The 27,943-nt window shown below is 35.6% G+C and overlaps 1 protein-coding gene across 39 annotated transcripts in view; it reads right to left on the reverse strand.

Annotated features, from left to right (window-relative positions):
• shot (dystonin-like protein short stop) overlaps positions 1-27,943 on the reverse strand; it is a 308,131-nt gene that overhangs the window by 94,389 nt on the left and 185,799 nt on the right. For 37 of the 39 annotated variants that reach the window (XM_087343471.1, XM_087343467.1, XM_087343486.1 and 34 more), the window contains 10 exons: positions 26,242-26,470; positions 25,462-25,731; positions 24,434-24,608; positions 23,434-23,606; positions 21,961-22,221; positions 17,247-17,458; positions 14,982-15,132; positions 13,604-13,687; positions 9,993-10,214; positions 1,502-1,635 (listed from right to left, as the gene is read on the reverse strand). In XM_087343471.1, coding sequence (XP_087199597.1) covers positions 1,502-1,635; positions 9,993-10,214; positions 13,604-13,687; positions 14,982-15,132; positions 17,247-17,458; positions 21,961-22,221; positions 23,434-23,606; positions 24,434-24,608; positions 25,462-25,731; positions 26,242-26,470 — 1,911 coding nt within the window. Of the gene's footprint in view, positions 1-1,501; positions 1,636-3,668; positions 3,825-9,394; positions 9,437-9,992; positions 10,215-13,603; positions 13,688-14,981; positions 15,133-17,246; positions 17,459-21,960; positions 22,222-23,433; positions 23,607-24,433; positions 24,609-25,461; positions 25,732-26,241; positions 26,471-27,943 lie in introns of those variants that run through there. The other 2 variants (XM_087343493.1, XM_087343491.1) reach the window with 2 other exon arrangements.

Raw genomic sequence — 27,943 nt, forward strand, 5'->3', positions numbered from 1 at the left:
ACCAAATGTCCTTCAAACCATTCATTCATATTGACTTTCAAAAAAACTAGTCTTAAAAATCATACTTACACTACTAAAAAGGACATTATTTAATACCACTACTAAATGCATGAATATGTAAATTAAGCCTTAAAAAATCAAGACAAAATGACTAATACATAAATATCCCTCTTAACACAGCAGTATTTAAATAACAACATCTCTGATCATCATTACTGTTCAGAAATAAACAAACACATTATACAACTTCACATAGTGAAGTGAAATATGGACATTTCATCAAAAGTGTAACACTTCTTTAAGAATGCGTCTTTCATCATATGCTCCAAGCACTTAAACCCTGATTACACTTCTTATACATAGACACAAGCTCAGAAAGTCTATTCCATAACAGAACACACATAATCGTTATGGATTATTTGCAACGTGCATTTACTTGTATTAAATATACTTTACTTTGTAGTTCCCACTTTGGCCACCAGATCACAGCACATGATTATGAATTAAAATTATAAATATGAAAGATACCTATTTTTCCAAGTAAGATTTCAACATTTGTGAAAAACAATAAATACATTTAAGAATGTGTACACAACATGCCTGCCCTGAGATAACATACCAAGGAATCACATGCAAATACTACTCATATATACTTAAACGTTACCAACAGTCAACATAAACTGTCATCAGCAAAGACTAAAACCAGCTTCAATCATGTATGACGAAAAATGGAAACCACACAGAATGTGTTGATAATTTGTAGTATTTCTGCTTGATAACAAAACATTTCTTTCCAAAATATAAATGTGTTATTCACAGATTTTACAAATTATATTCCATAAAAATTGTTTGTCTGAACAGTAATATAATGCTCCGAGATGACATGGCAAGCACATGCATACACACACATTCAAAACGTGTAATATGGACTACCAGATAAAACACAACCATAACAATTCGCCAACAATTTTTATCATGATTTTCCAATGGAATATGTTTCCAAAGGATACAATTTACTTTCCAATAATTCACATTACTTCTTCAGATATAATTAACATATTAGAATATAAGATTTGTAATGAAATTAAATACAAAAATTAAGTTTAAGACACTATAAAGCATCCCACCCAAGAATGGTTGTAAGCATATTAACCCTACTCCAGCAATAACAAAATGTATACTAGGCAATACAAGTTTCATTTAATCAAGTGACTTGTTTCATGCTACATGTATTACATAAGAGCAGGTGAAAGTTACATAAATTGTTCCCTATATGGCCTACTAAAATAGAACTGGTTGCTACATGCAGACATGTCTACTCTTACCCTAACCACATATAAAGTATTGTTGTTATCATTCAGAAAGCTGTTAGGCTGCATGTCGAGAATAAATGTGGGTAAAAATCAAATGACATTAAAACAGACCAACATGAGAAACAAAACTGTTGAAGAACGATTAACTTCACACTTCAAGTTGCAAAACATTTCCCAGCAATACTCACTCTGACTGTGTTTCATAGTGAACACTACTATTGTAAGTTCTGGAATCTGTGGTATCCGTTGTAGATGATTCAAAAATGTTGAATTCAGTTCGAAATGTTCTCATTTGCCGGGGTTCCATTTCAGTCACCAGCAACTGTCAAAACAAATTAATATCAGTAATTAAAATATTAATATTACTCTTGCTGTTGTAATACTGGTACATATTATTAGAACCTGTAACTTCATACAATAATCTTACACTTATTTATTTATGGTTTACTTAATGATTCTGTCAGCAGGTCAGACAACATACTGTCAAATGATAGACTGATTAATGAATCATGAATTGTAAAGGATGTGGAAGGAAGTGGGCACAGCATAATGTTAAGGTACTATCCCTGCATATGTCTGGAAGGACTGAAGAAAAATAAGAACCTCATGAATATAAAGCAAGAATGCTAACCACTCATCTGCAACATTCAGTAATAATTTTACAATGAGCCAAATGAATTCAATCTGCAGCTCAGATTTTTATTTTGTTGCATAAACAATGCTCATGGTAGTGATTGTCGCATTGATGATAATAAATAAAACAGCAGTAAAGACAGCAGATGCTAAATTAAGAGAATATTAAGAAAAACAAGTGTACATGCATATGTTTGTAATACAAGCTATTTACATTAGACTATTTGTTAATCATAATGTGTAATGCATACTGGTAAGGCTAGACAGTTACAAACATGTCGTAACTAAAAATGATGAGAACAAAACTAGCAGTGCCAATTACCACTTCAGTTTTCCCTGATTTTAAAACCAAACAGCACCAAACCCTTGCAATACTTAACACCTTCAGTAGATGCAGTTTGCCATCTGACAAATATTTACAACCTCAGAGAAGTAACTTTAGAAATGTTTCTAAGAAGCAAGATTTTTAAATACAAAAATGATACATGTCAATAAAGCTGTTATCTATGACATCATCATCTAAATAAAAATGACCTTGTAAGTTCGCTCATACAAAAATATCTTCCAGTCTCAATAAATTCCACTCAGTTAATTGGACATAATGCGCAATCAATTATGGTATTCAGCATACCGATGTGAGTAAAGATAACAATGTTTCTCCCATTTTCATTTCTTTCATTGTAACAAAATTATGAAACTTGAGGCAGAATTTAATACCATATTTCCAACTTCATACAGTATATAAGATTATCTGTACCTATGTCCTCAATTTTGAAACAAATACAAAGATACCTCACAAACATATCTACCTTATCCTCAGTTTCTTTGTCATATTATTTAATTACACTGTAGCCACACTTATAAGCGTATGTAAAACTAGTAAGGTGTGGTAATATTATTGTAAATAATGAAATAAGTGAGAAAAACAACTAAAAACTTCAGCCAGGATAGACGAAACTAACTAGATACCCCTCAGATGTTAGTTAAACATGGTACTACTGTGTCAATCCACTCTGACCAAAAACATCTGCACCACTCTGGGGTATTATGTGCTTTAATGTTCTCTGACTTTTGTGCATATTCTTCCTCCCATGTAATTAAACCTAACACATTTACCATACTCAACTTCACACACTTTCCATGCTGAATATTATAAAAAAAGATTTTATTGTATAACTGATGAACCTATGCTCAGAGAACATGATAATCTTATGTAAACTCAGTATTAAACTCAGAATTAATTTATAATTATAATGTAAGGATATACTCAATGAATACCTACATATTTTGCTAATTTGTTCTTGCGATGTTGCATACTACACCAATTTTGATATTAATTAACTGCAGATAAATACCCATTGTTTCAAAGCTAAACTACACTGCACAAAGTCAGAAATGATTTTTCCTTGTATTTGTGAAATATTTGATATCAAAAAAAGGTTCCAATATATTTTATACACCATAATGTGAACCTTATTTAATGTCACATGCCAGTCATCTGCACAATTAAAATTTTTCATAAAATTTATGAAGTTAAATTTTATTTCACTTAAAGTAGTAAGATATCTGATCGACATGAACCAACATTAAATGCAGCCAACACATTTAGTGAAATCCTCAATACCAAATGTAATTAAAATCCACAGATTAACTTCAGACATGAAAGAAACAGATGGTCAGACATAACTTTCTTGTAAAGAACATACAACAAACCACTATCACCTTAGACTTCTTCACGGCAGAAAATCTGCCTTCACTGGATTTCCTTGTGGCAGAAAAATCATTCACTTTTGCCTTCTTCATTGTAAAAATAATAAATACTTTGAAACACCACTAATACAAAATTTAACACTACTGAGCACATTACTTTCACATACACAGCAGCTTGCCTCAAAGAGACTGAAATGCCTTCAGGCTGTTCTTACTGGCACCACATCCATTGACTCTGTGTGGGAGTCGCTGTTCCCCTCTCCCTTTCTTAGAGTGCAAGTGGGTTTGCTGTTTGTTCATCTCTCCTCAATGTATTATTCATGTGTCAAATCAGACCATAAAATATTATTAAATGAACACAAACTGTTTTGTAAATTTGTTGGTTAGTTACATTCTGAAGGAACATGAATCACATCCACAGTTAGAGAAATGATATTTAATCACTTCAATCAAAAGAATCTTAATAACATTTATATATATGCCAATAAATTATTTAGTATACCCAACATTAAGCTCCTAACAATAATACTTATATCCTCATCAATATCATCATAGCCACCAACATAGTACTGTTGTCAACAATACAGCAGATAGCAAAATGTATGAAACATTCAAACAGACACAGTAAGTGCATTTGTGCTCTGAAATTTATCACTCCCTTAATGGATTTTTGGAAATACTTTGCATTATTTTTAAAGCTGTGGCAATAAAAATTACATTTATCCCTTTGTGCAACAGCTAATTTGCTTCTGCAGTATTCATTGTATTTTATTATTGTACCAATAATTAAACAAATCTTTTAATACTGTACTACCATCACCTTTTTGGTCTTATGGAAAGTGGCAGTTCTCCGAGAGATCTCTGCATCAACATTACACTGTGCATAGCATTCATTGTCTCCCTGCCACAGTTACATACGCAGTTCATTTCATCCTCACAGATTTCACTATTGTAATAATACAAAGGAACTGGTTCTCATTATACAATACTCTGAATTGTACATTTAACCTTTCTTAAGTTCAAATACTTTCATGAGTAGTCTTTAGACACTTACAATTTACATTCCTCTCTTAAAACAAGAGATCATATTTTACACCTATATAACACAACTGGCAAAATTACTGTTTTGTATAATCTGAGCATCAATGTGGGAAGTACAGAGGATAATAGTTTTCCATGAATAATACACTGAACTGATGGGATGTTGGCTTTCTACAACCTTGGCATGTTCATCTTTCTAAAAGTTATCATTAGTAAGTTGTAAAGCACAGTCAACCTATGAACTTCAAACACGTAACGAGTAGCAATCATAGCAAAGGTCAAAATTCACCAAGGTCAATCAAGTACATGTGGAGGATGTACTACTGTTGTGTTTACTGTCTGATTCACAAAAGCTTTTTAAGTAGGCTACATATGGGGACAACAAGAACTGGCAATAGAATTTTTATGAAGTTACTACAAAGACTATGAAAATGGCAAGACAACATTTATATTTGTAATACATAAGCTGACTGTGAGCATGAGATGTGAATGGGACTGGCTCAGGTTCACATCCAATGCCAGGCTCATCTATTAACACTGTTGGACATTTGGGTTCTGCTACCAGATGCTTTAGTTCCAGCAATCCACATTTTAAAAACTGTTAAATAAGCAGTCATCTGGAGAGTTATTTTTGTAGTGTAAAACCAACAGTAGTTGTTTACAATAACAACCAGCATTATGTCATTCACCTAAATTTACCTACACATTAAAAATTCACCAAATAATCCACAAGCCTCACAGATTCCATGAGCCGGAGCTCATGAGAAGTCAACAGTAACTCAGCTGACCAACTTCATTGTATTATTTACAAGATACCAACACTGAAACCTAATCCAGTTGAATCCAGCTACTTCACAAGTACATACAATATTTCATTAACCCTTTGCAATGGCATGATGATATTTAAAAGACCCTGTAGTAACAGTTTTACACAGATTTTTAAGTGACTTGTTGGGTACCACAAATGGGAATATTTAAATGCTACAAGAAATTAATTTTCATATTCCCTTTCCATCTTTGCAAGTGATCTCTTCCCCCTGAGTTAACTAACTAGGATCTTATATACATTTCTTATTAGCTCCATATGTGCTACACACCTAACCCATCCTATAAACATTCATTTTATCACCATAATAATATTTGGAGACTCAGACAAATTATAAACAAAAAAATTTCTTTTAATATAGAAACAAAAACTACTCAACTAAATGGTGCAAATATCCCGCAGAGAATTTTTTAATTACAGTCCGTAAGAAAAAAGATGGCCTGATCAAAGGAGATTTAGATGAGGACAAAACAGACCATTCTAATACTCTATGCTGACAAACTTTTTTAACTGTAAACATTTTAAAGACAAAGATTTGCATGACATACAGGCATGAATCTCTCCCCTTATGAAAATGCATTTTGATCTTCAAGAGATCAAGACAAAAATGTTAAAAGAATAAAAAGATTAACACTGGACAGAGTTCCAGAAATTGGTTGCTAATAAAGAATATAAATAGTAGCGGTGTTTTGGATGAAACCTGTCTACCTGCCCTTTACTCATAGACACAAATGGTCAATGCAATATCCACTATGAAAACAAGACACATAATAACCCAAGGCTAACCACTGGACAACCCACACTCACTCACTGTTTCCACCCACTCAGCTTGCAAAAGTCCCAATGATTGGTAAACCCACTTACAAACCAACCTCCTATTGGCTGAACCCACACAGGGATGTCCTTGCCTACATGCTGGCACCACAGGTTCTTTTTAAAAGAACATAATATTTCACAACAGTGAAGTGCCTGTGTTACATAATTTTCCTCTTATAAGCATGGTGTCATCACTAAGGAATTCTGAGAATAACACCATGGGCAGTGCATTAATCAGTTCTAGTTTTTTTTCTTATGTGTCACAACCTAGGCCATCAGTCTCAATATGTTCCTTTTGCAATCAATTACAGATAATCAAGAGTTTATTACACAGACTAGAAGAAAGCGAATTTCTACTACGAGGACAGGACTAGAATAACCACAGTTAAAGAAATCATGTAAACAATATATGAGTTTAATTTTTTCAATTCCAGATGCGAAATGGATTTAAACTACATATCAGAAATATGACAAATTAATTAAAGTGATTAGAGTGCCAAGTGTGTCATTTACTTTAATTTATCTTGAAGCGTCCTGCACAATATGAATCAATTTCGAGAACTGAACATAACTGAATTTTATATGATTTCATGTTATCATAGCAGCAAGTATTAAGATAAATTTCTTCTGGGAAGTTGTGTCATGTAGAATGGTAGAAATTTGCTGATAATTCAGAGGTGCTTGTTGCCTCCATCATGAGGGCAATGAGTACATCTCTAAAATGTTGTTGGTAAACTTCTACCAGACTACACAGTGCAATATCCTACAAGACAGCCATCTTCTACAGAAGCTTACTTAGGCTCTAAACTAATGAATCACCAAATAAAAATAATGTCTTCATAATATGGTTCTTAGGCACAAGATGAACTCTACCTATATTTTTCATTACATGTCAGAGAACTTCATAATTTGTGCTCTTCACCAGCTATTGTTAAGATTATCAAAACAACAAGAATTAGATATTTGGTACATGTAGCACAACATAGGGGAAACCAGTAAGACATACAACATTTTAGACAGAATACCTTTTGTTTTATTTCACTTCGCAGATATTGCATTTTTTACAAATTGAAGGTTTGTGGCAACCCTGTGTCGAGCAAGTCTATCAGCGCCATTCTACCAACAGCATGTGCTCACTCCGTGTCTCTGTGTCACATTTTTGTAATTCTCGCATTGTTTATTTAGACATAATGCCATTGAACTCTTAATAGACTACAGTATAGTGTAAACATAACTTTTATATGCACTGGGAAACCAAAAAATTTGCGTGACTCGCTTTATTGTGGTGGTCTGGAACCGAACCTGCAATATATCTGAGGTATGCCTGTAGTATAGATTGGAGGACAATATTAAAGTGGATTAAAAAAAAAAGAGAAGTGAAACATATGTTGAATTCAAGCAGCCCAGGATAGAGGGCAGAAGTGGGCTCCTGTGGACTAGCTGAGCAGCTACCAGCTGCTCAAGAAGGATCCTGATCCATGAAGTTTTAAAATGGTGTTCATTTATTAAGATTTCCTAAATACAGGCAGCCCTCGATTTGCACCGATTCAGAATAATGTCAATTTTGAAACCAGAACGTCAAAAAGTGAAAGAAATATATTTTACTATTATTTATAACGTTTTACAATGTATCTCGTACTGATTCTTATACTAAGTCGTAATTCTTACATCGCTGATTTTGAATAAAATTTATAAACACAGTCATCTCTGTAATTACGTATGTTTCGTTAATGCAAATGTGCTCCAATGAGATCGATGAATCGGTAAAAGTTGTTTATGAAATGAAAACTTTTGCATATACGAGTTTGCTCTTATGAAATTTCATTCCTGGCACTTTAAACTTTCAAAGGACTAATTTAATCTCTGCAGAGGTACCGGGGTTATTTTACTACACGATTTTCTATAGGTCGGCATCTTACATGAATGCAACTATCACATAACAGCAGAGATTATTGTACACATCAATCACATGAAAGAATCACAGTCAATCGCAGGGACCAATGAATTGCCGATTGTAAGTGTATAAAATATATTTTTTAAATTCCCTTTATTTACGTTATTTAAGAGCTTTAAATGTAATGCCATTATATTACTCGTCAATGTTTGGGTGCTGGGAACGCATGTCATTGACTTCCCATTGATTTACATTATAAAAGAATTTCAATTTACGCCGATTTGTCCAGGAATGCATCCCTGGCGTAAATCGAGGGCTACCTGTATATATTTACTCACATCTATTTATGAACCAGCGTTACAATAACTTATGTATTTTAAAACACTCATAAAACCTCTGAAATTTGAGTTTCTTACAGCAGTACTGGGTTGTGACACTGTATTCAGGTAGATTATCAACTTTTTTTGAAAAATGCATCACCTCCATCTACCCTGAAAATGGCAGTGATACAGTCCTTCAAGATGCCAGTAGCTACCTACAAGACTGTGCAACATCACAAGCTAGAAGACCACAATTAATACTCATAAATCTCTCTTTGACTACAGTCAGCTACTGAAACATTCAACATATGAAGTATGAGAAATAATAGACTTTAAAATGGGTAAGTTCATAGTTTGCTGTGTCAATCTCTACCCTGATCCCACAAAACTAACTCTCTAGGTAAGGTATGTTCACATCATGGTTCAATGTCTTAGTTCCTAACATGGTCACTTTTAGGTTCCCATACAATAAGAGGGGTCTGCAGTGGCCGTGCTGTCTGAGGCATGGGCCTTGTGCCACTTGGTCACTGGGACCGTGGGTTCGAATCCCACTCAAGCCATGGATGTTTGTCCGCATTTTTCTGTGTTGTGCTGTCCTGTGTACAGGAAGGGGCCTTGCGACGGGCTGATCCCTCGTCCAAGGAGTCCTACTGAATGTCTATAAATCGGGCCAACAAAAAGCTGGGACCCGCAGTGCTCAGGCACTTGAAGAACGGGTCGTTCCCAGTAACTCCAGAAAATATAAGTTAGTACTTAATAAGAACTACAAATTTCTCCCCAGTCTGTGACCAAGTTCACAATTATCTTAAGAAATCAGACTCAAGAACCACAGAACCATTACCTCAAACTTAACCGAGAATTCACACATCTCAAATTCACACACACACACACTTCTTTTTCACAGTAACATGAAAAAATAAACTCCAATTTATTTCATACCTGTCAATATAAATGATGATAAGAACGGAAAATGTTATCACCATAAAGAGATAGTAGAAAGAACAAATTCCAAATTGAACAGGTAGGGCAGATGAACAGGAAAAAACATAATATTCGGAACAGTTTGGCTAGAATCACAGTTACTGCTCTGCGTTGTGAAATGTGGCATGACCTTTAAGCCATGCAAATACAGCAGATGAGACACTGTGCTGCACCAAACATGGTGGCAACATGAAAATATAAGTTAATAAATTTAAAAAAGTATAATGGTAATTAAAAACTGATTACCAATTAACCATCTATAAAAGTTACCTAGTCTTTTAGAGAAAATGTTTAAACATTTACAGATGGGTAAAGCGGGCAGTGATATTTGCCATGATGTATCATTTTCATAAATCCAAATTTTTGAAGATGAAATTTTGATGAGGGATATCTGTGAATGTGCACGTTAAGTGAGAATTAAAATATGGTATAAGCTAAGAAAATCATATGGTAGTCACCTGCAGTGTTGGGTCATTTGGCGAAAGTGCTGCAATCTGTCTCAGGCGGTCATACAGAACAGCCAGCAGTGCCTGGTATCGATGGTTCAGGATATCTAGCTGCTTTGCTACGGTGTCAGCTCCGCCCCCATCAGTACACCGTGTGCTCAGTGTTGCATCCAAGCTAGGGTGTACCTCCTCCACGAGCCACCCAAGGTAACGCTGCAGTCTCAAGTCGTAAATCTGTTGGGTTGGGAGGGTTAGATTAGGGGGTTAGTCTGATTAGTAATACATACGCTGCCACCCTTAATTGTAAGTTTCAAGCCCAGTAACAACCACCATCACCACTATAAAGTGCAATGACCATAAATTGTGCTATGATTTGCTGCCAGCCTTATTATTAGATCAACAACCTTTCAATTACCAAATTTTCACCTACAGTTATATACATTCGCACCAAGACGTCATTGTTGCATCAAAATCTTAGCTCATCCTTGCAAAGAATCAACCCTGGTCACCATAAAATTGGTGTCCGAATATAGGTTTTTCATATCCACGTGATCAGCTGGCATTCAGAAAAGAAAGTGATTGCATCCATAAAAGAAGACATAGGAAACTTAATACATTAAAGGAAAATGATGAAGTAAGTGCAGGTTCTGTACAGTTTTAAATATGGCAAACATACTGCAAGTAATAATACATTAACTACCAGTATGGTAAGGTAACAACAGAAATATAATATATGACAGAGAGATGTGACACAGACAGAACTACACAACAGTCAAAAGGGCATACTAACCAGCAGAAGAAAGAGTACAACTTTCAACACAACAAGGGCATACAAATGTACGCACATCACGAAGTAATAATGATCCAAGTAACAAATGACGCAAATAGCCGCAGTAACTGACACACCAAGCAACAAACAGAAGTTAAGATATTCATAAGAATAACAAAAGTGATGCAGCAATATTGAGTGGCACAAGGACAAGAACAAGAAATTTGTGGTAAAAGTGTGAGGGGAGGATGGCCATAAAAAAAATTCAACATTTTAAGAATACTATATAGTGATCAAAAAAGGACACGCAGAATAATATCAAGAGAATAATACAAGAAAGTATTTGGCGACACCATAAATTCAGTATTTTAAGAATATACTGATCACAAAAAACAAAGACTACAGGGATAGCAAGCTTCCGGACAGAATAAATAAGGCAAATGTAATTTTAACAATTTTGAAACATTCTAACCATTTCAAATAATGTAGTAAATGTAAACAGTATAATTCAGTGATTCAAACACCATATCAGAGATATATTACGACTTGTAAGAATTAAAAGAAAGATAAAATGTAAGAGCCTGATTAAAGGATTATAAATAAGATAACAAAATGTAAGATATTAGAAGAGGAACTAAGACAGTGTCCCACAGGACCAAAATATACATGTAATAACAAAACAAAGTGTTAAAAAATTTGTTGTAAATGGACCAAAATACAAAAGCATTAAATTCAATATTTCACAGACAGAGAAAGAATTACTGCTCCAATGGCCTCTGAAAACAGAACATTAGCTGACAATTTTATCAGGAAGAATCTGACTCATTTAACCTAACTGAACAAGTAATAAACTTAAAAGCTTACTGTTCCATCAGACCCTTAATGTTTTAAAAAGCAAACCAACACAGCATTTTCTTAAGTCTGTTTCATCCTCAGGAAACATACAGAATTTACTAAAGTGAAAATACCTGATGATATAACATGGCATATTTTTTCATAAAAAGAAGAAAAAACAAAACCTCATCTATTATCATTATACAAGATTAGACAAAAAATAGTGACATGCGTGATAAACTCAAGCTCAATAACTCAGCTACAGGAATGACTACATGCAGAAAAAGATGTCAAGTTCTTGTAACAAAATTGGACAGATGGGAGGCCAAAGTCAAAATAAAAAAGATGTCAAGTTCTTGTAACAGAATTGGAGAGATGGGAGGCCAAAGTCAAAATAAGTCTGCATGTGAAAGAACTGACAATTACAAGTAACAAACTAAATATAAGAAAAACCTAGAAGATAACAGGATTAATCTCAGGCTTATATAAGAATTATGTTGCCTAATCAATGAAGATAAAAAATGCCTTTAGTTGACTGCCTTCCCTGTTGACAACAGCAGAAAGTAAATGAGCATACCGAAGTATAAAACAAAATGTCAAAAATTAAATATAAACTTTACTGCAGAAAGGTTTTGGCTGCATCTGCAAATCTTTTAGATTTAGAGATTCCCACAAGAATTTGTACCTGTTGCTTAAACTATAAAAGTGTTGACAAGCCTGAATGTATTCAGTGCCCGGCAGCTGACCATCTGAAGTAATACGCACATTCCTAGAGCATGTTCATTTTGATGGTTGAGTTACTGACGTTAAGAGTACATTCAAGTTCCCTTAAAAAAAGATTCTCCACGTATGACTGTTGCATTGCACAAACTTCCATGGTTCCTTTTTATCATGGCTTTGTATTGTATTAATGGCAGTGGTCAGAAGAGAACTGAACTAAAACAAATGCTACATTAAATTTGAAAACTCCTCAACTCCTCGACACAACAGGTAAATGATATGGTCACCAGTTGCTTGCTACACTCCTAAAATGTGTGAAATGTCCATACTGTATTTACTCCGGGCATACAAGAACTCCTGCAACAGAGTTACACCAATGACAAATATTTACGTCTCTAAACAGAATGATGTTTTTCAGTCATTATAAGCATCTGTAAAATTGAAGTCCAGTTTGAATATGAGCAACAGTCATCGATCATTTGACTGTACTTTTGTCTTTTTTGATCAACAGAGAAAAGTGTACAAGATATGAGGTTCTGTTGGTGTTACATATGTTGATTCTGGGTCGGATGCCGTGTAGTTCTGTAAACAGTTATCAGCATTTTGAGAAATATATCACCTCTGTCTTCAAGGAAAAAGATGGAAGTGACATGTTCCTCCAAAATGCTGGTGACCACATACAAGGCTGCATGGCATCACAACTCAGAACACTACAATCAACAAAAATAATCTGGTTTCATACATCTTAGTTATGTTCCATCATTTCAGATTACCTACTTCTCTACATTAAATGAGTTCAATCTGTAACAGAGTAAATACTGTACGTAAAATATACACAACTCTGTTAGTTTTCCAAACTCCTTCCATAATCAAATGACCCATCCACAGGTAGTTTACATGCTCAATGAAATTCATTTTTATGAGTATGTCCACTAACCTTTAAAATTAACATTTGTAGTAAATATGTTTATACAGACATCTAATAATCTTACTGCAAGTTGCAGAGTCCAGATTATCCAACTGTGAAGTTTAAACATGAGTATATGAATTTAAATTAATTCAGGGTTATTAGATTAATTTCTATTAATGTTATTCAGTTATAATAAACTGTAATAAATTATTTTGAGGGTTTTAGCCAATGCAAAAATGTAGTTCTCCACTACAAATATATAAATTTAAATGTATTCACAATATGTACATTTTATATTCAGAAACCACACATGCACACAAATCATTCACAACACATCCACACCGGCTTACCTACACATATTTTCTGATACATTATGCATCAAAATCTTACCTTAGCCTCACGGATGAAACGTCCGCCAACAACATTCACCTGTTCAATGGTCTGAGTGTTTTCTAGAACACTGTTGTACAACGCCTGAAATAACAAACAACAAATGTTTAAGTGTAACTCTAATTACAAAATTCTGTACTTTCAAATGGATTTCAACCATTTCCTTGGAACATCCATGATAAATGTGCATATTACAAAGCAAGTGCCAACTGTTGGTAAAACGAATGAACTACGAGAAGATTAATAGTGTCTGCAATAACTTGGTTCTGTGGCACATTACAGATCCTGACAAATAATAAAGTATGTTAAAACACAATGCATGACACATGAGAATTTAAAGCTACATTTCACAGTGTATTGTAATACTGCTGTTCATCTTGATATATTAGAATATGGGTGGCACTTTTATAACTGCATACATCATACGGCATCAAACCGGATGACGGTGAATAACGAACTGTTAAAAGAAGTCACTATGAGGTATACCCCACAAGTGGTCCCCAACGCGGTGCCCACAGGCACCTGCCAAGGCTTTTTTTTGGGTGTCCGCGTTGTTACAGAAAGATGTTATACTGAATAATGAAGGCATTATATGAACATTATAAAATCAAAGCACAGATCTCGACTTACTGATGCCCATCTTGATGACTGTTTGCGAGCAGCAACATCATCCTACACTCCCAAATTTGAAAAACTGGCCGATGAAATGCAGTGCCAAACATCACACTAACTTCCCACTTGAGTAATAATAATTGTGCTTATAAAACTACGTATTTTTGATTGCACAGTTTCTTGTATCATTAAACGTCGTGTTGTTTTGCGTATTATTTGGTGTCCATATCTTATTTGTCCAGAGAAAAGAAAATTTGGCTTTGTTAATTGGTTGGTGCCCGCCACGATCTCATAAAAGTCTCAAATGTGTCCGGATTGCACAAAAATGTTGGGGACCACAGGCCCACAATATACTTAAAGAGCGAGAGTAAAACCAGAACAAATTTACAATAGTCGGCCTAAAGGTGTATCCTTTGGAGTACACTGACAATCCAAAGATACTTTATGGCACATCATACATGTCACTGTTGCACTAATATAATCTGAGCAACACTATTGCATCACTATTGCATTAGTGTGATCCTAGGTAATTATGCAATATCTTCCAATAATTGGGGAAGTTCCTATGTTGCAAAACAATGACCCTGTCACGTATATTGCCTAGCTACCAGTAAAGGCATGGCAGATAGACAAGGATGGGCCCATAAGATATTCATCATATTCATTGCTCATGCTAGAGCATGAGGAATACTTAATAATCAAACTCGATACTTCCAAAAATTAAGCAGAAAGCTGTGCACTCTACTGTGACATTCAGTTTACTCACCTTGGTTGGCTCCAACTGCTCCTTTGCATTTACACCAATTGCTGCCAGGTTGTTCAGCTTTCCATAGTTCTCATCGACCCAGGACATCTCAGTCTGGTACGAGTTGGTATATGTCTGCAGAAGGCCATATGCTGCTTCACAGCTGCGAAGCCTGTCAACACAAGTTACAAATTACAACACACCAACAGAAAATGATACCTGGGCCTGGGGCCTGCTTACAAAAGCTAAAGGGAAAGTTACCAATGATACATCACAATATGATCTGCAAGTACTTAATTCTCATAAACAATATGAGACTAAACAGCTGGCAAATTTTTAGAGAGACTGAAAACAGGTATATGCCATGAACTATGATAAGGAAATTTGCCTATGAGGAACATCCTTTAAGGAAAAATCTTTATACAGTGAAACCTCTATCCATCGTTCCCGGAACTATCGTTTTCCCGGATGCATCGTCCGTTTTGTTCGGTCCCGAATACATGCCATATAAAATAATGTTACATTTTCCCGCTTCTATCATTCCTCGAACTATCGTTTTATCGCATCGATCGTTCAAAAATCTTAGTCCCGGTCCACAATTTTCCCGCAATGATCGTTTCTGAGAATTTAAAATGCTGGGTTTTGAGATAAATTATTACCGAAAGACGCACAATGTTTTTGGAATACGCAGTAGCGGTAACCTGTTATATCGCCCAACCAGCACATTCTTTTGGAATGAGGGTCAGCGGTGCAGGGGTGATAGTTGGAGTGAATGGCGGTGCCCATTGTCAGAAATTTTACGATTTTAATTTGGGTGCACTCATATTTCGTTCCAGCGATGCCAGATGGCATGTGCAGTGTGAATTTCTTCACAAATGCTTTTATTACAAGTACAAAGGAAAGGCTGGCGGCACTTTTCATTCTTCTGGTTCATCTCGTTTCCAGCCGTTCAGGGTCTTCTACAGCTACGTTTCGTTGAGTTCGGCAGTAATAGTATTTCCATTCTTCCTGTTATTGTCTGCAAAGGGGGTTGGAGTGGTGAGGAAGAAGAAGACGACGACGAATGCGAGCCCGAAGCTTTGCCGAGTTTTGCCGAAGCGCACGCTGCATTGGCGAAAGTGAAGTCGTTCTTTTATGCGCTTAATATTAGTGAACGTGACGAAGAAAACATTTTGAACGTGGAAAGTGCTCTGTTTGGTCTAAAACGTAAAGTTTCGACAAACCAGTTGTCCATTAAAGACTTTTTTGTTAAAAAGAAGTAACTTTGAAAGAGAAACATTGTTTTTTTTTAAATTTTTAATGCTTTCCCGCATCTATCGTTTTCCCGCATTCATTGTTTTTATTTCCCACCCCCGCCGAAAACGATGCATCGAGGTTTCACTGTAATTGACATGGAAGGCAACTTGTTAGAATTAGAAACCAATCTATAATAAAGAGAAAATTTAAAGTAGAAAAAATTAAACTACAAAGCACATAAAGTATTTCAAATGTGGTTACCTACAACAATCCTGGAAAAATGCAGTTTCTTCTGGTATTCAATACAAGAACATGCTACAATACTTAGCAAAGTACACATAAGAGTATTAAAATGCTTAGCTGTAAGATCCCAAATCTCCAAAAATAATGCAATTTTTTTGACAAATAAATAACATTTTAAACCACAAATTACAAAATAACAGTGTGATAAGAAAAAAATATTGGGTACTTATCATATAAATTGCACATCTTTATCATTTACTTATAAAATATTATTTCTAACACATATTCAGGGTTCACTGAAGTTTGTAATAATATTTCTCTGCTTAATAATGTTTGCAACCAGAAGAAATGACATTTCTAGAGTATTAAGAAATTAACACAAACGAATAAACTTCAAAACCAGACCATTCATCAAGATAGTGAAAGTGTAAATATTACCAGATATACCAATGAAAGTAAGGATGCAATAGCATTTGTGTTACATACGAATGATAGATATCCCTTCACCGCACAAATATCAAAATTATATACATGCAGTTGGGGGGACCAAGTGAGAGAAAAAGGTATAGGAAACAGAGCAGGGGAAGTGTGGACACAGATATAAGACAACTGCTAATAGGACAGAAAATAGAGGAGCTTTAACAAACAAATTGGTGGAAACATAAATGGATCAATTTGGAAGAACAAACTGATTTAAATTATCACCCTCTATTAATAATAATCAGATATGAAACCTAACAAGCAATACAACTATTGCATATGTATAGTGTGCTTTATGGGTTGCACACATTTATAAAAGATCCATACCTGTCAACAAGTTGTTCACACACATTCTCCCAGCGATTGGTGAGTCGACTCACATCTGCCTCAAGCCTCTCTACATCCGAGTGAGGGCCACGATGAGTGGGTCGAGACTTCTCCACTAGCCGGCGTGCATTATGTACATCCTCAGTCAGCTGATCGATGACGATCTGTTGCTGTGACACTGAATTCTGGAGATTCAGCAAGTCTTCATGAACCTGAACATATATAATGCACATAAGGCTTGACAGAAAAGTACAGCTGTGTGTAACAGCTTACAGCTTCACTGCCTCCATCTGAAAGCAAAGGCCAAAATTTAAGTTTGTAGAAATGAAATATTACCGTAATTTCAAAAAGGATTTTCTAATATAAGCATGAGAAACAGATATTTTATCACACCAAATTTTATATAATCAAACACAATGATTCTGAAAAGTTAAACACCAACCTACATTGCTTCCCGTTGCAATTTTATAATCATAGTTACTTCACGGGAAGCTTCATACTGTAAAGATCATCAAACATTTTAGTATTTGTAATAAAATTACACTAGTTAAAATCTCTAAATATCTTGTTCCAATCTTCTCTCATACCGTCTTATTCTCAAAATCATAATCACTTCGGTAATCTCAGCGTGATTCACATCATCCATGTTTTAGCTACACATGTTAAACATGCTGTTACAAAACAGCAAAATTACCTTTTAATATGATCTGACATTGTATAGTATTTTCCATCTTCATAATATAACTTTTGTTATTTGTTAAAATTAACTGTTGCTTCTAACTCTTTCTGTTAACTTGTATTCGTGTCAGTGTCCCCCATATGCCCCCTCGAGTAAATGCCTAAAAACACGAGGAGACGGAGGCTAAGGGCGGAGTATTCCCTTAAAGTTTAAATTATGGGCTGGAAATGGTAGTAGCGTGGAAGAGATATGGGAAAGCTATAAGGATATAGTCTTCGAGGGTATCGATCGTTTTGTACCTCAAAGAATCCTGAGTAAAAATCCGGATCCGGAATATTATACCAAGGAAGTGAAACGTCTGAAGGTAAAGGTGAGGAGGGTTTATAATAAGAGAAATTCTGGAGGGCAGTACCAAGCGGAGCTGAAACGGTTATCCAAGGAGTTGCTGATAGTAAAAAAGAAGGCTCAGGAGACATTCTTAACTTCGGTCTTGCAAAGAGAGGGGAGAAGCTGGACAGAGTTTTACAAATATGTTAAAAGACGTAAGGGTAATAGAGAAACTATTCCGGCAATCAAGGGCGTTAAAGGAAACCTCATCACAGATCAAACAGAAAAGGCCAACTCCCTTAACGCTTATTATGCGTCGGTATTCAGTTGCGAACGGATAATTTCGCTAAATAACCAGCTAATCCAATCAACAGATTCAGATAAAACGTTTACCATTAGTATCAATATCATAAGGAAACGGATAGCAGCAATCGGGAAAAATAAATCCGTCGGACCAGATGGCATCCCCGGGGAAATTTTAAAGTTAGGTGGGGAAGCAATGATTCCATACCTTGCGCGTCTGCTGGAGGTAACGATGAACAACAATTCTATCCCAGGGGACTGGAAGAAAGCTATAGTGGTCCCTATTTATAAAGGGGGAGATCGATCGGTAGTTGGGAACTATAGACCGGTCAGTTTAACCTCGGTGGTTTGCAAGCAAATGGAGCACGTTATAGCAGGGTATCTAAGGCAAGTCTGGGAAAGGAGTGAGTGGTTATATGAGGGTCAACATGGGTTTAGACCAGGGTACTCATGCGAAAGTCAAGTAGTCACGGTTTGTCAAGATGTTGCTGATTCATTGGACGAGGGAATCAGGACTGATGCGGTTATAATAGATTTCTCAAAGGCATTCGATTTAGTCCCACACGATAGGCTGATTACAAAAATTGCTGCAACCGGTGTGGACTTGAGGGTAGTGTTATGGGTAAAGGAATTTCTCTTAGGACGTTCGCAAAGAGTAAGAGTGGAAGGACAGCTATCTCATGAAGTCAGGGTAACGTCAGGAGTGCCGCAAGGGAGCGTATTAGGTCCCTTGCTATTCCTAGCTTATGTTAATGATATTTGGAAAAACATTGATTCAAATATACGGCTTTTCGCTGATGATTGTATAGTATACAGGAAAATAATGGATAGTAGTGACATTGATAAGTTACAGACAGATATGAATAGATTATGGGAATGGGCGGTAGAAAATGAAATGAAGATAAATCCAGGTAAAAGTAAAGCAGTCAGCTTCAATAGAGCTAGGGTGAAGGATAAGCTGAGTTACTTTTTTGGGGATCAATTAATTCCAGAGGCAAATAGCTTTAAGTACTTAGGAATACTTATTCGCAGTGATCTGAGCTGGGCAGATCATGTGAATTATACACTAATTAAAGCATGGAAGGCTCTCCATTTCGTAATGCGTATACTAAAAAAGGGAAATAACAATACGAAACGTTTAGCTTATACGTCGCTAGTGAGACCGATACTTGAATATGGAGCTGTGTGTTGGGACCCTTACAGGGAAGGACAGGTAAGAGCACTAAATCGGGTGCAGAAGAGAGCGGCTAAATTTGCTAATTTCACGAACGAATCTGGTTGGGAAACATTGGCACAGCGTAGATTGATAGCCCGAATGTGCGCCCTTTTCAAAGCATACACGGGGGGCCGGGCTTGGAAAATGATAGAGGATAGATTATTAAAGCCATGCTACCTGGGCAGGGACGATCATACTCGGAAAATTAGGACTAGGAAACAAAGAACGGATGTAGGCAAATATTCCTTTGTAAATAGGACCATAAGAAGCTGGAACCAATTACCTCCAGGCGTGCTAGAGTCTTTCCCCTGTAAATTAGGCACCTTTAGAAAGAGGGTCAGAAAAGTAGTTACAAGCTAAGGGTTATTAAGTTGGGAATAAATGGTGATAAGTGAAGTGAAGTGTCTTAGTCTCCAAGTGATGAAGGGCTGTAGTTCTTTGGGATAAAATTTTCATGTACTGAGAGCGGACTTTATATTCCACTCTTAAGTATTGTGATTAATTAGTGGATGTGTGTTTTTTTATTGTGTGTCAGATGTTTTATTTTGAGTGTGGTATGTTGTATTGTTGTGTCTCATTGTATTGTTGTGTGAGTGCATCAGTTCATGACGTTTGTAATACATTACAGTTATTGTCTTATGTCTAGGTGGTATTAAGTTCTTTTTTTTAAGTTAAGTACTTGAGGTTGGATGGTTTTGTAATTTATGAGTTGGTTGATTTTGAGTGGGATGTGTTGTTTTTGTTGTGTCCTTTTTTATTGTTTTGTTCTGTCTCTGTGTTGATGATCTCATTGTATGTTGTGTCTTATGGTTTTTGTTGTGTCCTTTGTTTATTGTTTTGTTGTGTCTCATTGTGTTGATGTATCCCATTGTTTGTGTGTCATATTGTTTTTGTTGTGTCCTTTTGTTTATTGTTTTGTTCTGTCTCTGTGTTGATGTATCTCATTGTTTATTGTCTTATTGTTTTTGTTGTGTCCTTTGTTTATTGTTTTGTTGTGTCTCATTGTGTTGATGTATCCCATTGTTTGGGTGTCATATTGTTTTTGTTGTGTCCTTTTGTTTATTGTTTTGTTCTGTCTCTGTGTTGATGTATCTCATTGTTTATTGTGTCTTATTGTTTTTGTTGTGTCCTTTTGTTTATTGTTTTGTTCTGTCTCATTGTGTTGATGTATCTCATTGTTCTGTTCTGTCTCATTGTTTTGTATGTTATTGTAGGACACTGCCACCGGGTATAAACCCATTTGCAGTCAATAATAAATAATAATAATAATATTCTCTCAGTATTTGTATATGTATCAAATTCCTGATTCATCTTTTATGGTCACTGCATATAATGCATTTAATGAAGTAACTGTCTCATTTACTAGTCTGTGTAAATAACATTCAGATGATCTACTTAAAGCTGAAACATTTTAGGACTACAAAGAAGAAGTAAAACTATGCATCATCACAAAAAGTATAAGTACAAAATATAAAAAAATGGACCACTATTCAAATAAATTAAATGACCGAAAAGTGTACACAATAATGTCTTTATGCAGCTTAAGTTCACTTCAGCCACTTTTGATTATTTCAGCTTGTTAATTTCAATGCCCATATCATATGACTTTCTTTATGGCATGATGTAGAACAGCATTTATTATAACAAAGTTAAATTTGAAGGAAAGAATTTTTCAGGACCATCAGAATGTACTGTACTAACATTTTACTCTATTGAACACTGCACAGTTATCACAAAATAACCTCTTATATCAAACATCACTTGTAAATTTGCCTACAACATAATTCTATGTCCTGGAACATACAGAAGGTAAAAGTCTTCACACATCACAGACAACAGAACTCCAGTCGAAGTTCTAAACACACAACTTATTACCAGAATGTATTTGATATAGATATCTGACTAATGAGGGATACAGGGATAAAAACATGAGTTATACACGGAACAATTTTTATAGGACCATGTGCAAAGTAATGGAGAGATAAATGGCCATAGGGAATACCAGGGGTTAAATGGAGATATCATCTGACACAAGATACACAAACACAGAGTAGGCAAAAAGTACAGACAAAGATACAAGAAGAGCACATATAAGAGGACAAAGAATGAGTAGGGTTTATCCCAAGGCAACCCAATCTTGTGAAAAATCAATGGATAATTATATACCAATCTGCATGCATGAAACTTACAGCTTCCAGAGCATTGACTTCAGAAGGCAGTTCCTCGTAGGACGCCAACTTCAACTCAAACTCTGAGACAACTGTTGTGGCCTCCTCAAGTCCAGTGAGGACTATCTCCACACACTTCAACCTCTCGATATATAGGTGAGATGAGCTCCACAACTGGTTCCATTTGCTCAGGCACTTATCCAACTTGGTCTGCATGGCTGGAGTCTTGCGTGCCACACTGCGAAATGTTGCCTGTACATCTTCAATCTCGGGTCCCAGGGCCTACACAAATTCCCATTGACACAATTAAATTTGCAAGTTCAGACTCCAAAGCCATCTGATAGAGGGTCCTGAAGCATGGAGAAATCTGGAGTGGTAATAGACCTTTGAAAAATATTAAAATTAATGTAAAATAAAAAAGTCTGTGAAATGTGAAACATGACACCTACGTAAAATCTATATTTATCTTTCAGTCTGATGGTAATAATAATGAACCATTTGAGTTACACATTTCATCAAAGTTCTTGCAAAATGTTCAGAACCAGGCACAAGAACACAGTCAATATTATTATTCCATCCTGTGACACAAATAAACATTCAACACATAGTATAATGCAAAACACCATCTCCTGCCATATTTTGGGTGTATGGCCCACATCCACTCCAGATTTTACATTGTAAAAAAGTATGACATATACTCCATAGCATATACATAATGTCACGAAACAATTTTTTTAACAAAATTGAAAAAATGAAAGGCTCAATGGATTTGAATTATGCTTATACAAACTATGCTAGACATACCTAAGTGCATGAAGAAAAAAACATTTTCTCGTTCAGTTAATTCATTACAAAGGAAAATATTTTCAATTATGAATCTTAAAACTATGTGCTTTAATTATAATTCAATCACATTTGATACCAAAAAATGAACAACAAAAAACATATCTTACAGTGAGACCTCCTGTCTTGAGCTGATGGTTTAGTAGGAGGTTAAATTGGGGAGGGAACTGCCCTATTGCTTGGGGAGAGACTGAGGTTGAATAGCGTTTTTTTAAAAGCATCTCCTTGTTTCAGACTGTTCTTGATGGAAAATGAGTCAGATAAATATTACCTATACAAATTTTGCTACAGGTTTCATTTAAGCACATTTTTATTATTCTCATCAACTGTAGTGTTATAAGACACCTTCAGAGTGGGAAATAAGAACATGATAAAGGTCTTACTATGAATCTCCTTTCCAAGAACAAGTTTTGTACCTCCCAGTAATTGTAACATAGCAACTTGTGTGATATTTATTCTTTGAATAAATTCCAATAAGCACAGACTCACAGTTTTTCCTGTTTCTGTATAAATTCTGAAGTAATAGAAAGAAAAAAAATATATTCCTAAATTTAGCACAACTACTTCTGTCCCTGACAGAGTTATTGAAATCTATCAACCCTAAAGTCAAATGACACAATATATCATCATAATATTCATCTATCCCCACACCTGCAGCTGAGTTTCAAACTCCTTATGTTCAATAACTAGGTGTTCCAGTGAGTCAAGATCACGAGGGAGAGACGCAGCAGTACGAGCAGCCAATGTACGTTCAGCTTCATCCAATGAAGCCTGCAGTGACGTAATCTGGTCATTGAAATTACGGCTTGCATTCTTACTCTCCTCTGAAAGAGGAAAGACATAATGTAGGACCTCATGTCAATTGCTTTCACAAGCATGAGACATGACATACAGCCATAAACATTTAAAATATAAATTAACTTAAAAACTCACTGATTTTAAAAACTTTGTCATTCTTCTTCTTCTCTTGCCATAACCTCATATTTGAGTTACATCACAACACTTCACAGCTTTAAAACAAAATTCCACTTGGTCATATCCACTCCAAAAATACAATCAACCATAACCCACATACGAAAAACATATTTGTATGAAGAATACAGTTAAATATAGGCAAATCAATTTTATAAAGTAGTTTGTAGCTTTAACCTGTACTTCTGGAGCCATGAATGCTAAGTACTGTTGTGAGAAGCAAGCTATTTTCAAGTCTCATCAAAATATCCTCAAAACAAATATTATCAAAAAATAACGCATATTCAGAGTAGACATTAAATAACACAGTCAATAACACTTTCCTGCAGTAAGAATTCTTTGCTTCAGCATTCTTGCTTGTAAATCAGGAACTTGTAAGAACTAAATCTGGGCATCACGAAGAAAGATTCTGAAAACTATTCACTGCTTTTTTATACTTCCCAAGAACGATGCTCCCTAATTTTCTATGGATTAAAACTGCTTTGTGGACAGATATTAAAGCAGTGTTATGAAATAAGTGCATTTCTGCATTAATTTTTCTTAACATCCTATCACAACTTCACACTGAAATTTCAAAGTATGTTTAAAAAGCTACTATGTTTCCAAAATCAATATTTCAGAACATAGCCATTACTTCCAATCATAATTAAATTGACCTAAAAACACAGAAGAGGCTTACCTTCAGCTCTGGCACGTCTCTCAAAGTCATCAAATAGTCGGTTCACTTCTTCCATCTCCCGACGCAAGCGTCGCAGTTGAGGATCAGCTGGATCTCCTTCTTGTAATAGTTTATCTGCATCTTCATTCAAAGCTCTGCGAATGGCATTTCGCTGTTCTTGACCCATAGCAAGGAACTGTCAAGCAGATGTTTAACAACCAATATGAAAATTGCAACAATAAAGTGTATTCCCTGAAAGCACCATTAACAAACTGCATACATAAAACAATACCATAACATTAAGTAATAAGATGGTTTCTCCAATATGTGGTACAAATTAATTTTTTACACAATATTTAACTGCTATATTGCTTTACTTTGCATTTGTTATACATATCTACTAGTAATACTTAAGAATTACACATACTTTTTCCTGTCACTACTTAAATTTAAGAGTCTATGTTGGTCTTCTGGGTAATGCCATGTGGACTTCTAGATACATAATATTTACAGTTAACGTACTGCCTTCATCTTCAAGGCTGAGAACACAGTAGATGGAGACAATATGGTCCTCTGAAACCTAGAAGTCCAGATGGCATTACTACCCAGAAGAACGACCCAAAGATTCAAGACCACTAACACCAAAGCCTGCTAATGGACAAAATCCAAAACCACCTTCCATGGAGGAAAGTATGTGGAAAAAGTGTACACACACGTAAGATTTGATGTTTTCATGAAGGTGAAGATGACATGTTCTGCATAAACATACTGTTTCCACCTTCAGGGCTGAAGATAGAGATGGTATTTTTATCCAAAATGCTGGTATCTGCTTAAGATGCAAACAACAGAAATAAACAAAACAAAATAAATAAAAATGGAAAATGACAACATAGGGCTTTAGAGATCATAATAATAACTGACCAATCGGTTAAAACTGATGCGTCAGCGTAGCGGCAGTTTGTTTCCATCTTTTATTCCTCACTGATATAAAGATGAATTAATGCAACAGTCTGAAAGGAAGTGAGAAGGCTATGAAATAAGTAGTTTACCTGAGCCAGGTCCCAACTTTTGACCACTTTGATTGTGGCAAAGATCATGTTCTGCCTCATACGGAGCTGCTTCTTCTGCCACAGAGCAATAGAACGGTCAAACTGTCTCTTCAATCTCTCAACTGCATCAAGTGCTTCTTTATCAGGTGGAGGTACAAGGAAACATGTTCCTGGCACTGAACTCTCAACACCTGACGAGTTTGCAACTCGCCACTTCACGCGCCCAGAGTTGTCATGCAGAATACATTGTTCACCCTTTTCTATCACAATCTGTTCAAAGACAAACCACTTAGTTAGCTGCATCAATGTGGGTAAAAAAACAAAAAAACAAAACAACAACACTGAACATTTTACTACTGGACTTCACATTGGTAGTTCAAATGCTTTTACTTGATGCTACAAATTGTCAAGCACACTAATTATGCACTATAAGGATAACTTAAAATTAAAACAAATATTTCAACCAATTAACTCCCTAATCCATTACTGAATTCCGTGAACAATATTTGCAGTAAATTTGAAATTCTTTCATGACATGAAACATTACTGAACAGTGTTACTTAAATTAATTCAAGGTTTTGTGGTGGAAAAATGCAAGACCTCATATACATATTTCACCCTTAGAGTACACACTGTCACTGATGGGCATTCTCTCTCTTCCTTGTAGTCAATATAAGTCAGATCAAGCTTAAGTGCCTCCTGTTTCATCTCAACATATTAAAAATTAACATATCTTGATAGTTATACTTCACACAACATATAAAAATGAAATCTACTCACATTCACTTGTTTGTAGGCACAAATGGCTAGCACTTGCAGGGGCCTAGTCACTGGTTGTCGTCGCAGCTTTAAAGGCACAATGTCCTTGCATTTCTCTGACAATCCCTGTACTACATCACCATAGTGGTTCAGCTCTTCTCGGAGTTCCTGCATCCCACGCAACAAGCGCTCGCCTTCATCCAAAGTAAAATCTGACTGGCTGTATAATGTGTTCATGATTTCATCACGCCTACAAATAACACACTTTGTAATGAAGCTTGTTATGGCATAAACTCAATCATTACAAGTACAACAAATTCAAGCCTATTGCCCTTCACCACCAAGAGATTCAACCAACTCAGGAGTTAAAGGGTTAAACAGTGCCTGATGAGATGATCATAGGGCAAAGAAAAATCAACAAACACCTCATTCAGGGCAAGTGGAATTCCAGCCAGGGTCTGACTGAGGTAAATCCTAATATAAGTTTCAAATGTTGCATGTTGAACCAGTCTGCTCAGTGGAAGGTCCCAGCTTCAAATTTCAGCAAAGAGAGTAGCTTTCCTGACAGGCCTCTTGTGGTTTTCCTGTCCCTCCAGGCAAATGCCTGGATAGTACCTTAAATTTAACCACATCTGCTTCATTATTCACTAATCAACCTATCTTTTACACCATATATTAAAAAAACTGAGTAACTGTTGTTAAAAAAAAAGACACACAAGGTGAACTGGTTAAGAATATAGTACAGCCAAAATAAACATGGACTCATGGGTCCCACACAACCTGAAAATTCCTTCATCAGATGAGAAACAATCAATTGCCTATGAACAATTCTGCACTGTATACGTAGTTACTTAGTTAATAATATAATATACAGGTAGCCCTCGATTTGCGCAGGTTCAATTTGCGCCAATTCAGAATAACGCCGATTTTGAAACCAGCAAGTCAAAAAGTGAAAAAACGTATTTTACTATTATTTATAATGTTTTACAATGTATACTGTACTGATTCTTATACTAAATCGTAATTCTTACATCGCTGATTTTGAATAAAGATTATAAATGCAGTCATCTCTGCAATTATGTATGTTTCGTTAAAGCAAATTTGCTCCAATGAGATCGATGAATCGGTAAAATCTGTTTGTGAAATGCAAATTTTTGTATATGCGAGTTTGCTCTTATGCAGTTTCATTCCTGGCGCTTTAAACTTTCAAAGGACTAATTTAATCTCTGCGGAGGTACCGGGGTTATTTTTACTACGCGATTTTCTATAGGTCGGCGTCTTACACGAATGCAATTATAGCATAACAGCAGAGATGACCATACACATCAATCACATGAAAGAATTGCAGTCAATCGCGGGGACCAACGAATTGTCGATTGTAAGCGTATAAAATGTATTTTTTAAATTCCCTTTATTTTATTTACATTATATCACAGCTTTAAATGTAATGCCATTATATTACTCGTCAATGTTTGGGTGCTGGGAAGGCATGTCACTGACTTCCCATGGATTTACATTATAAAAGAGTTTCAATTTACGCCAATTCCGTTAATGCCGGTTCGTCCAGGAACGCATCCCCGGCGTAAATCGAGGGCTACCTGTATATGGAGTATTTTTAGTCTGCGAAGACAGTTCCACAAACTACTACTAGTTTCAAATTCACAACCAAAATTAAAGTCAGTATATTCAGTGAACCATCCTACAAATAGATTTTACAGCAAAA

The sequence above is a fragment of the Zootermopsis nevadensis genome, unplaced genomic scaffold (genome assembly GCF_977971745.1).
Source record: "Zootermopsis nevadensis isolate Lab colony 2312 unplaced genomic scaffold, Znev_1.0 Znev_ptg000006l, whole genome shotgun sequence".
NCBI lineage: Eukaryota > Metazoa > Arthropoda > Insecta > Blattodea > Termopsidae > Zootermopsis > Zootermopsis nevadensis.